This window comes from Schistocerca nitens, chromosome 9 (genome assembly GCF_023898315.1).
Source record: "Schistocerca nitens isolate TAMUIC-IGC-003100 chromosome 9, iqSchNite1.1, whole genome shotgun sequence".
NCBI lineage: Eukaryota > Metazoa > Arthropoda > Insecta > Orthoptera > Acrididae > Schistocerca > Schistocerca nitens.
Window position 1 is genome coordinate 249,532,342 of NC_064622.1, and position 13,222 is coordinate 249,545,563.

General features: G+C 41.5%; 1 protein-coding gene across 1 annotated transcript in view; it reads left to right on the plus strand.

Moving 5' to 3' along the window:
• The first annotated feature begins 275 nt into the window (after window positions 1–275).
• Window positions 276–13,222, plus strand: part of LOC126203914 (carboxypeptidase D-like) — a 266,351-nt gene continuing 253,404 nt past the window's right edge. Inside the window, exon 1 of the mRNA XM_049938305.1 lies at window positions 276–772. Within this exon, the coding sequence (XP_049794262.1) occupies window positions 317–772 (456 nt within the window). The 5' untranslated portion in view covers window positions 276–316. The remainder of the gene's footprint in view (window positions 773–13,222) is intronic.

A 13,222-nucleotide genomic window follows, 5' to 3' on the forward strand; every position in this document is an offset into this window, starting at 1 on the left:
ACGAAAAGTGTATTGATATTATTAGCAGCCAAAGGGCGCTCGGTATTCACATTATGGTCGCTAACTTCCTGAATGAATTTGTGTGTCGCATGTGAATTGACAGATGTCAACAAAACACGCAACGATATAACACAGTACCATGGCCTCCTACAAACATTGACATGCCATAAAACTTCCAGCAAGCAAGGGTTTAGAGTAACCTCCTTGGAAGAGTTTCTGTATCAGATCTTTGTTTGCGTCAGTGATGCGTATGTGACTACTGTGTGACATGGCAGTGTGAATGTCATTGGAAGGGTGATTTGTTTTGGCTGTGGTGATGGCTTCATCGAAATTGTGTGTTGTGTATTTTGTGATATTTGTTTGTTACCAGCGTGGGTATGGGTCTTCAGCTGCGAACGTTGTACAGAATAATGATTTCCGTCCTTATCCAAAGTATGATAATTATTTGGACGTAACCAAAAAATTAAATGAAACCGTTTTACAGTACCCTGAACTCAGTAAGTTTTACAGCATAGGGAAAAGTTTACAGGGGCGAGAACTTTGGGTTGTTCAGTTGAGTTCAGATGTCAAAAGTAGGACGTTGTTGAAACCGATGTTTAAGTATGTTGCAAATATGCACGGTGATGAGACTGTTGGCAGACAGCTAATGATTTTTTTAGTTGAATATCTTTTAAAAAATTACGGACGAGATGAACGAGTGACAAGACTACTGGACACCACTGATATACATATAATGCCGTCCATGAATCCAGATGGTTTCGAGAATTCTTCGGTAAGCACATTAGGCCTACACTATTTGCTGTTGTCAGACTGTCCTTCTCATCCTCTAAAGTCTTCCCTGACTTGCGGTTCTGGATGACTTTCCCGAAATCTACCCCTTTTGCTAGACCTCTCCAGTCCTTTTCCTTCACCCCTCCTCCTTCCCCTTCAGCCCCTCTGCCTGAAGAAGAGAGCCACTGGCTCGGTAATCTTATGTGTGTGTTGTGTCGCCGCTTGGTGAGTACATTTTTTATCTATCCAATTAAATATTTTTTAGAAGTAACTAGTAACTCAATAATACAACAAAATGAAATGGTCTCACACTGGCAGAAATTAGTAACATAAATGGTCGTGTTGGGTCTGACAGATCCGTGTGCCTGGAAGACTGTTAAATAAAGACTATACAAAACAAAACCTCATTCACGATGCCAACGCTTTCTCTCTGATGTTTCAGGTAGCACTCAAGTCATATCATCAACTGTAAGAATATAAATTCAATGAAGCAAAGACTAGTAGAACTCAAAGACCCAGCCTGACCATTGTAGGATTAAATCTGCTGACTTTATCGGACATGTTTTATGTATACATGATAATGAGGTGACAGAGTTTCTAGGTTGTTGCAAGTTAGCAACACAATTACTGTGCCTAGTTGCAAGTTAACAACCAATAGGCCTACTGTCCCTATAGACAGTGACATCATTGACAGGGCAGAGATGCAACCCCAACTACTTACCAGCTGATTACATAAACAACACACAAACATTAGAAAATAGAACCTAATCTACTAATGGGAGTGAATGGGTTGTAATACCTTCAAACCTATTTTAAAACTGTTGTAAGTCTCCTCCAACAACAAAGATTTTATTAGGTGCAAATTATTTACAATTAAATCACACAAAGTAATAGTTTCTGTCTCTTCTGGAAATAAACAAAACAAAAAACTTCTGGAGGTGGGTACATCACAGCCAATGCAGTTCTTTGGAAGTTTGTTGAATAACTCACATTTTAGTACAGGAGAACACAGTTTGTAAGTTTGACTGAGGAGCACCCATATGCCCTCACTTCATTCACTGTAAACACGGCTCTCAGGTGAATGTTGAGTGAAGACAATACCCCTTTAGGCAGACAAGCAAGTCTGTTTGCTAGCCAGATGTCAATGGTGGTTAACTACTGAGCACAAATGGCAGTCCGGGGTCTTCGTCAACAGGTACAACACAAAGCTTGCTGCAGGTGGTGGCTGGTTGTGACAAGTGAGGCCATGGTGGCCTACAGCTGCCATTAAATCTGCCATGGGTGTTTTCCCATATGACCTGATGCTGGTAGATGTATCTTCCTGTGCCGTACCTAGCAACCTTGCTTGACTTATGCTTAATTATATTGACTGATCTATCACTCCACTCCGCACATTGGGGTGGGGGAGTTAGTCCAGAGGGTCATAACTGTTCTGGTCTGTGCAGGGAAGGATGAGGTTGCATGCAGACTGTTGTGGAGGCTGGAGCACATGTTTGGATGCTGTTGGTGGTTAGCACCGGACAGGTGATTGTGGTTCATACTTGCTGCTAGCTGGTGATTCTGGAGAATGCTAATGTCAGACCCAGATTGGGCAGGAGGCATTGTGCATATTATCCAGGTCCAGATCCATAGAGGTGATGGACAACAGCTGGAGAACTGGAAATTCCAGATGCCCACCATCTAGGAAGTTATCCTGGAAACAGACTTCTCGTCTGCTGTTGTTGGTCCTTCGTGGTGGGAGAGGCATGCTACTGCCTCTGATTTGGGAGATCTGGAGGTGTGTTTGCCCTGTTTGGCACAAATGAAGCTGGTTCCAGTGTCAGCAGAGGATGCCTCAAGGTCTGGCTACCAGGACCTTGTTGGGCAGTGAAGAAGTCTCTGATCCAGCCTGGCTTATGTCCAGAGGTGCGCGTCGAGTCAGACACACCCCCGTTAATAGGTTTGGCTCTTACTCCTCTTCTACTGATGGAGACTGTAACAGATCAAACAAAGTATGATGATGACGTCTGTGCAAGAGGTTTGCTGGGCTTCGATCTTAGTTCGATGTTGCCTGGTAAGAGAATGAATAGGAAAGCGATGTAGAATCGATAGCCATGGATGTCAGTAGCTTTTCTGTCCATTTTTCAAGAAAGCCAATGTATGAAAACTGCAGTCCTGTATTTGTGACAAGATCTTGTGGAGCTCCTTCAATAGAAGAAAACAGTTACCAGTGCCTTAGTGATGTTCTCAATCATGGTCTGTTGCATTTTGATGCTGTATGGGAAAATAGAATATGTATTTGTTAAAATCGACCACATGGCCCCCCAGCAGTGCTTCCATGGAATCCATATGCATGATTAGGTTCGCCACATGCACAATAACCTCATTGACCTGAGGCCAAAGTGTGTGTTTCTGGCTCAGATTCTTCTTGCTGGAAATGCCCCATTGGGACTGATGCAAGGGTCACTATACATGAGAGCACAGGAACTCTGGAGTCAACCACTCAACACTGACAGTTATCTTTATCAATAATTTGGGGTCTTTGAAAATAAAAAGATCATGGTGTCATGAAAAAAATAACAAAGTTCTGCAGAGGCTGCCAAAAGCAGGGCCTGCAGCCATCGCTTTGTATGAACCGGGAAACTTGACTTGAGAGTAGGTACCTAAGTGTGGATGCTGTGACGTCCCTGTAAGTGATGGCAAAATGTTCCTGTTGTGAATCAAAGGGAAAGCAGTTTCTTGTATATCAAATTTGCTTGCTAGGCCGATGTATGATAATGAATGAATTAGTGATATTTTGATGAGAAAGTAGCCCAGCATTGTAACTTCTGAGGTATCTGTTGAAGCAACCTTTGACTTAGGGCCAAATGTAGATGGCAGTGCCTTTTTATCTTTGACCAAATAAAATTGGTTGCCATATATGAAAATGCGGCACTTCTGGATCACAGAGTTAATTGTCAGTCTCTCTTTTTCTGCATGGGAATAATTTTCTTGAACCATGGTGAATGTCGTAGAAGTCAGTGCAAGATGTCATTCCAACCGGCCGGCCGGGGTGGCTGAGCGGTTCTAGGCGCTACAGTCTGGAACCGCACGACCGCTACGGTCGCAGGTTCGAATCCTGCCTCGGGCATGGATGTGTGTGATGTCCTTAGGTTAGTTAGGTTTAAGTAGTTCTAGGGGACTGATGACCTTAGAAGTTAAGTCCCATAGTGCTCAGAGCCATTTTTCATTCCAACCCATTTTGCTTACTTATGCAATAGAACAACCCTAATACCATGTGGTGTCATCTCCATGGCCAACAAGGGTAGTAATTGAGGCTGTACAAGGTAATGGAAGGAGCAATTTGAAGATGTTGCTTCAGTTTAAGAAATGATTGGTGACATTCTGTGGACCATTGGAAATGGATATCTTCTCTCCACAACTGATTCAACAGATGGGCTATCAATGCAAATTGAAGGATAAATCAGGCATCATATGTAACATTGCCCATAATAATGTGCAGATTTTTTGCTGTAGGAATGTTGCAAATGGCTGACATGGTTTAAGGCCTTCTCGGCTAAGGATATATCCAGTATACCTATTGGAAGGCTGGAAGAAAGAGCATTTGGCAAGCTACACCTTAACCTGTATTACAAATGTATGGGAAACACTCGCTGGAGATCAACATGTGATCCTCCATCCTGTGACCACTTTGTCGTCCAGATAAATAGTGCATTGTGGAATATTGACAATAGTTTGTTCTAAACATTTCTGAAAGATTTATGGTGTATTATTAGGAATATTGAAAGATAACCTGCTATACTGATAGAGACCATGAAGAGTATTTAATACCAGAATAGCTTTGGACAACTTGTCAAAAGGAATTTGAAAACAAGCTTCTGAAAAATTTATCTTAGAGAAATATTTACCCCTGCCAATTTTGAAAACAGGTAATTAAGATCCAGAATGGATTATGAGTCCACAATTGACAAAGCAATTATCGTAATCCTCAAGTCCCTACAAAGGTGTAATGCACCACCTGGTTTCTCAAAGATGACTAAACATGATGCCCGTCTGCTGTAAGAAATTGGCTCAGGACCTGTAACTCCTATAAGAGATCCAATTCTTCTTTATAATCATCCCACAAGGCAATAAATATCTGGTATGCTGTGAAAAATATAGTACTGACTACTGTTTTAACATAATATGGGTGAAAAAAATCAGAATCTATTTCCACTTAGGTTCTGCTATTACAAAGAAAGGAAGAGTTCTAGTTACTTGCTTGTACACTAATTCCAGAACTACTTGGCTGGGTATAAGATTTTCATAACAAGGTTAAGTCCACAGCTTAGTTGCTATCGATTTTAATGAGATCCCAGTCTTAGATATATAGGCTGATTAATAATCAAGATTGAGGCCGCTAAATCAAAAAGGAATAAAAGGGCAATACCATGGACCATTCTTGACAGCATAAGATGGTGTGGGACTATCTTTCTCTCAAAATATCAGCTATATGATCCTGGTGAAAACACTTCCGATAAACATAATATAAATTGGCTATCTGTGTAGCATGTTTAAAACTTGTTTAATCTGCGTTTGGGTATGATTGCAAAGTTTCAAATGATTCATTTTCCATAACAGTATTCTTATCATGTACCTATAAGCCATAAATACACATTTCCTGTTTTCTGTAAAACCAATAGCGAGGAAGAAAGCAAAACAGCACCTTTTTTGTGTACAATTTTTGTTTCATATTATATACACTGATGGAAAAAAATTGCAACACTGAGGAGGAGTTCTGCAACATAAACAAAAGTTGGTAGGTGGGTTTCTATGTCTGAAAGATGACGCCTATTCATATTTCGCACCAGTTGCATAAGAGTGGCACTAGTAGTGCCAGTATGAGGCTACAGATCAGGTTTACTTTAAATACATGCCGTAATGGTTGTGCACATTAGTTACCTTTGAGATACGACATGGTGAGTTGATTTTAGTCAAGAATGCTTTTAAAGTGACAAAAAACACCATTATCAACGCTTCTTTGAGTTTGAACAAGGTATTACTATACAGCTATGAGAAACTCAATGTTCCTACTGTGATATTGAAGAAAGACTTGGCAGGAATGTAGCAATTGTATGTGATAGCTAACAGTGGTGGTCAGAAGAATGTACGTTCGCAAGAAGACTGGGCTCTGGGCGGCCATGTAACGCTACCAAGATGGAAAAACATTGTGTTCGGTGTGTGGCTCTGTCGCATCATACTGCATTCGCACTTGATCAGTAGTTGGCACAAGTGTGACACAACAAACTGCTACAAATCGGTTTTTTCTAGGGCAGCTCCGAGCCAGACACCCTGTAACATGCATTCCACTGACCCTGAACCATTTGCGACTTCATTGGGGGGAGGGAGGGCTGAGGTCTCTGGTATTTTCTGATGAAAGCTGGGTCTGTGTTGGTGCCAGTGATGGCTGTGTGTTGGTTAGGAGGAGGCCAGTTGAGGCCCTGCAGTTAACCTGCCTGCATGCTAGACACACTGGACCTACACCTGGATTTATGATCTGGGGTGCGATTTTGTATGACAGCAGGAGCACTCTTGTGGTTAATCCACACACCTTAACTGCAAAATTGTATATCAGTCTAATGATTTGACCTATTGTCCTGCCATTCAAGAACAGCATTCCAAGAGGTGTTTACCAACTGGATAATGCTCATCCATATACTGCTGTTGTAACCCAACATGTTCTAGAGAATGCCGACATGTTGCCTTGGCCTGTTCAATCACCAGATCTGTCTCTAATCAAGCACATATGGAACATCATTGAACGACACCCCAATGTCATCCACAAACAGTATTAACAGTCCGCATATTGACTGCACAAGGTCAACAGAGATGGAACTCCATCCCACAAACTGACATCCGGCCTGCACATTTGCGTGCTTGCCTTCATCATGCTGGTGGTTACAGCAGTTATTAATGTGCCAGCATTTTACATTTTCAATGGCTTATCTTGCACTTACAGTAACCTGTGATCTTGCAGTGCTAACCACTCAAATATTTTAAATAGACAAATGTATTCCCAAAATTTCATCACTCTACATTAATTACTTTTTATTGTTGCAATTTTTTTCATCAGAGAAAGAATATAAATGTGAGAAACAATTTGTGTAATGGTTTACATGCTTTGCTTTCATATTTGAAACTGACTGCAAGAAAGAAAATGAAACTGATATATAGTCCATATCAATTCAGGCAGGCTAGGAAAAAATGTTACCTTCATAGTCTCATATGTTGTTGAATTTAGCATAGATTAAAATGAAGGACTAAGTAAGGAACAAGTATTTTTTTGTTTTTTTCCAAAAAAATTTCGTTAATTTCCAAGAATGTTTGCCTATCGAAGCCGCGGCCCCCAAACGACAGATATTGAACATGAGATTCTAAATCGATCACGCGACTGTGGTGGTGGGCATTATGATAAATTATTTGTGAGTTGCTAGGGAAACCCAAGTGATTTATGTCGGCAGTGAGTGGGATGTCTGGTATTGTAGACGTTTATTCGGCTGATTGCATCACATGGGAGAATCTAATTCCATGCTTATGTAATGTAGAAAATTGTTGGAATTTTTGTCGGAAATATGGACTAATAGCAGACAATGAAAGGAGGAACTGTGTAGACTGTGGTAGGCCAAAGTCTATAAAAGTTTGTAAGAAGAGTTCTGATAGTAAATACCTTTACAATTTCATTCCGGGAACTGTGGTAAACGAACGACTGCCATGAAGAATATGTTGTTGTTGTTGTTGTTGTTGTTGTGGTCTTCAGTCCTGAGACTGGTTTGATGCAGCTCTCCATGCTACTCTATCCTGTGCATGCTTCTTCATCTCCCAGTACCTACTGCAGCCTACATCCTTCTGAATCTGCTTAGTGTATTCATCTCTTGGTCCCCCTCTAAGATTTTTACCCTCCACGCTGCCCTCCACTACTAAATTGGTGATCCCTCGATGTCTCAGAACATGTCCTACCAACCGATCCCTTATTCTAGTCAAGTTGTGCCACAAGCTCCTCTTCTCCCCAATTCTATTCAATACCTCCTCATTAGTTATGTGATCTACCCATCTAATCTTCAGCATTCTTCTGTAGCACCACATTTCGAAAGCTTCTATTCTCTTCTTGTCTAAACTATTTATCGTCCATGTTTCACTTCCATACATGGCTACACTCCATACAAATACTTTCAGAAACGACTTCCTGACATTTAAATCTATACTCGATGTTAACAAATTTTTCTTCTTCAGAAACACTTTCCTTCCCATTGCCAGTCTACATTTGATATCCTCTCTACTTCGACCATCATCAGTTATTTTGCTCCCCAAATAGCAAAACTCCTTTTCTAATTTAAGTGTCTCATTTCCTAATCTAATTCCCTCAGCATCACCTGACATAATTCGACTACATTCCATTATCCTCGTTTTGCTTTTGTTGCTGTTCATCTTATACCCTCTTTTCAAGACACTGTCCATTATGTTCAACTGCTTTTCCAAGTCCTTTGCTGTCTCTGACAGAATTACAATGTCATCGGCGAACCTCAAAGTTTTTATTTCTTCTCCATGGATTTTAATACCTACTCCGAACTTTTCTTTTGTTTCCTTTATTGCTTGCTCAATATACAGGTTGAATAACGTCGGGGATAGGCTACAACCCTGTCTCACTCCCTTCCCAACCACTGCTTCCCTTTCATACCTCTCGATTCTTATAACTGCCACCTGCTTTCTGTACAAATTGTAAATAGCCTTTCACTCACTGTATTTTATCCCTGCCACCTTCAGAATTTGAAAGAGAGTATTCCAATCAACATTGTCAAAAGCTTTCTCTAAGTCTACAAATGCTAGAAACGTAGGTTAATCTTTCTTCTAAGATAAGTCGTAGGGTCAGTATTGCCTCACGTGTTCCAACATTTCTAGGGAATCCAAATTGATCTTACCCTAGGTCAGCTTCTATCAGTTTTTCCATTCGTCTGTAAAGAATTCGCGTTAGTATTTTGCAGCTGTGACTTATTAAACTGATAGTTCGGTAATTTTCACATCTGTCAACACCTGCTTTCTTTGGGATTGGAATTATTATATTCTTCTTGAAGTCTGAGGGTTTTTCGCCTGTTTCATACATCTTGCTCACCAGATGGTAGAGTTTTGTCAGGACTGGCTCTCACAAGGCTGCCAGTAGTTCTAATGGAATGTTGTCTACTCCCGGGGCCTTGTTTCGACTTAGTGCTCTGTCAAACTCTTCACGCAGTATCGTATCTCCCATTTCATCTTCATCTACATCCTCTTCCATTTCCATAATATTGTCCTCAAGTACATCGCCCTTGTATAGACCCTCTATATACTCCTTCCACCTTTCTGCTTTCCCTTCTTTGCTTAGAACTGGGTTTCCATCAAAGCTCTTGATATTCATGCAAGTGGTTCTCCTTTCTCCAAAGGTCTCTTTAATTTTCCTGTAGGCAGTATCTATCTTACTCCTAGTGAGATAAGCCTCTACATCCTTACATTTGTCCTCTAGCCATGCCTGCTTAGCCATTTTGCACTTCCTGTTGATATCATTTTTGAGACGTTTGTATCCCTTTTTGCGTGCTTCATTTACTGCATTTTTATATTTTCTCCTTTCATCAATTAAATTCAATATTTCTTCTGTTACCCAAATGTTTCTACCAGCCCTCGTCTTTTTACCTATTTGATCCTCCGCTGCCTTCACTATTTCATCCCTCAAAGCTACCCATTCCTCTTCTACTGTATTTCTTTCCCCCATTCCTGTCAATTGTTCCCTTATGCTCTCCCTGAAACTCTGTACAACCTCTGGTTTAGTCAGTTTATCCAGGTCCCATCTCCTTAAATTCCCACCTTTTTGTAGTTTCTTCAGTTTTAATCTACAGTTCATAACCAATAGATTGTGGCCAGAGTCCACATCTGCCCCTGGAAATGTCTTACAATTTAATACCTGGTTCCTAAATCTCTGTCTTACCATTATATAATCTATCTGATACCTTTTAGTATCTCCAGGGTTCTTCCATGTATACAACCTTCTTTTATGATTCTTGAACCAAGTGTTAGCTATGATTAAGTTATGCTCTGTGCAAAATTCTACCAGGCGGCTTCCTCTTTCATTTCTTAGCCAAAATCCATATTCACCTACCATGTTTGCTTCTCTCCCTTTTCCTACTGTCGAATTCCAGTCACCCATAACTATTAAATTTTCGTCTCCCTTCACTACCTGAATCATTTCTTTTATCCCATCATACATTTCATCAATTTCATCATCATCTGCAGAGCTAGTTGGCATATAAACATGTACTACTGTAGTAGGCGTGGGCTTCGTGTCTATCTTGGCCACAATAATGTGTTCACTATGCTGTTTGTAGTAGCTTACCTGCATTCCTATTTTTTTATTCATTATTAAACCTACTCCTGCATTACCCCTATTTGATTTTGTATTTATAGCCCTGTATTCGCCCGACCAAAAGTCTTGTTCCTCCTGCCACCGAACTTCACTAATTCCCACTATATCTAACTTTAACCTATCCATTTCCCTTTTCAGATTTTCTAACCTACCTGCCCGATTAAGGGATCTGACATTCCACACTCCGATCCGTTGAACACCAGTTTTCTTTCTCCTGATAACGACGTCCTCTTGAGTAGTCCCCGCCCGGAGATCCGAATGGGGTACTATTTTACCTCCAGAATATTGTACCCAAGAGGACGCCATCATCATTTAATCATACAGTAAAGCTGCATGCCCTCGGGAAAAATTACGGCTGTAGTTTCCCCTTGCTTTCATCCGTTTGCAGTACCAGAACAGCAAGGCCATTTTGGTTAGTGTTAAAAGGCCAGATCAGTCAATCATTCAGACTGTTGCCCCTGCAACTACTGAAAAGGCTGATGCCCCTCTTCAGGAACCACACATTTTTCTGGCCTCTCAACAGATACCTCTCCGCTGTGGTTGCACCTACGGTACGGCTATTTGTATCATTGAGGCACGCAAGCCTCCCCACCAATGACAAGGTCCATGGTTCATGGGGAGGATGAAGAATATATGGTTTGACTATTCCAAATTATCGATCCAGACCAGCATAATTCTTGTATCTTGCTGGATTTAGGGACTACACCCTGCAAGCAAGAGCATCAGAAACTGACTTACCTACCAATACCATGTGCGAGTATTTCGGGGTTTTGCAGAGATGTGTGTTATGTAATAGTGACAGACAACAGTGTACTGATCGGTGGGCCAAATAAAATTGTTGAAGTGGACGAATCGCACATAGCAAGAAGGAAAGACCGGAGAGGATGATCTTTAAAGAACGAAATCAAACATATTTGGGTATTCAGTGGTATAGAATGAGAGTCCCGAAAGTGCTTTGTGGTAAGAGTGTTCTCCAGAGACAAGGTAACTTTAGTCGGTTTGATAAAGCACTTTATACTGTCCGGTAGCAAAGTGATTACAGACGGCCTTCAGTCCTACAAGATACTGTAGAGTTCGTGTCTTCTGATGGCCCCAGTGGACACATGCAGATCAAGCGACTGTGAAAATCAGTGAAGTCTTCCATGTTGTTATCAATGGAGAGACGTCTACAGACGTTAAAGTAACCTCTGGCGTGCCACAGGGGAGGGTTATGGGACCATTGCTTTTCACAATATATATAAATGACCTAGTAGATAGTGTCGGAAGTTCCATGCGGCTTTTCGCGGATGATGCTGTAGTATACAGAGAAGTTGCAGCATTATAAAATTGTAGCGAAATGCAGGAAGATCTGCAGCGGATAGGCACTTGGTGCAGGGAGTGGCAACTGTCCCTTAACATAGACAAATGTAATGTATTGCGAATACATAGAAAGAAGGATCCTTTATTGTATGATTATATGATAGCGGAACAAACACTGGTAGCAGTTACTTCTGTAAAATATCTGGGAGTATGCGTGCGGAACGATTTGAAGTGGAATGATCATATAAAATTAATTGTTGGTAAGGCGGGTACCGGGTTGAGATTCATTGGGAGAGTGCTTAGAAAATGTAGTCCATCAACAAAGGAGGTGGCTTACAAAACACTCGTTCGACCTATACTTGAGTATTGCTCATCAGTGTGGGATCCGTACCAGATCGGGTTGACGGAGGAGATAGAGAAGATCCAAAGAAGAGCGGCGCGTTTCGTCACAGGGTTATTTGGTAATCGTGATAGCGTTACGGAGATGTTTAATAAACTCAAGTGGCAGACTCTGCAAGAGAGGCGCTCTGCATCGCGGTGTAGCTTGCTCGCCAGGTTTCGAGAGGGTGCGTTTCTGGATGAGGTATCGAGTATAATGCTTCCCCCTACTTATACCTCGCGAGGAGATCACGAATGTAAAATTAGAGAGATTAGAGCGCGCACGGAGGCTTTCAGACAGTCGTTCTTCCCGCGAACCATACGCGACTGGAACAGGAAAGGGAGGTAATGACAGTGGCACGTAAAGTGCCCTCCGCCACACACCATTGGGTGGCTTGCGGAGTATGAATGTAGATGTAGATGTAGAAAAGAGAAGCGCGTCCAGGAGAAAGAGTCCAACTGCACTTGCTCCAGTATCTGTATTTCAATAACCCCTGTTTGCAGTTGAAGATTTTTATGCGTTGCTAGCAAAGCATGTGCTGATTCATGTCCTGTGTCATCACTTATAACTGCAACACTTGTGGTCTTATTTTGAAAATATGTCACTCCTGTAAAAATTGAAACCTGGTCATTACTCCAATGATATCGTTGTACCTCTTGTGGGAGAATTACAGACCCGTTCTCAGCAAAATCACAGTGAGGCACTAAACTTATTTCTTCAGCCTGTACACACCTTTTCACTTCTGCAATGTGTTGTTGCAATTTCTTCATCTACATCTACATACATACTCCGCAATCCACCATACGGTGCGTGGCGGAGGGTACCTCATACCACAACTAGCATCTTCTCTCTCTGTTCCACTCTCAAACAGGATGAAGGAAAAATGTCTGCCTGTATGCATCTGTACGAGCCCTAATCTCTCTTATCTTATCTTTGTGGTCTTTCCGCGAAATATAAGTTGGCAGCAGTAAAATTGTACTGCAGTCAGCCTCAAATGCTGGTTCTCTAAATTTCCTCAGTAGCAATTCATGAAAAGAACGCCTCCTTTCCTCCAGAGACCCCCACCCGAGTTCCTGAAGCATTTCCGTAACACTTGCGTGATGATCAAACCTACCAGTAACAAAGCTCGCTTCTGAATTACTTCTACGTCCTCCCTCAATCCAACCGGATAGGGATCCCAAAGACTCGAGCAGTACTCAAGAATAGGTCATATTAGTGTTTTATAAGTGGTCTCCTTTACAAATGAACCACATCTTCCCAAAATTCTACCAATGTACCGAATACAACTATCCGCCTTCCCCACAACTGCCATTACATGCTTGTCCCACTTCATATCACTCTGCAATGTTACGCCCAAATATTTAATGGAC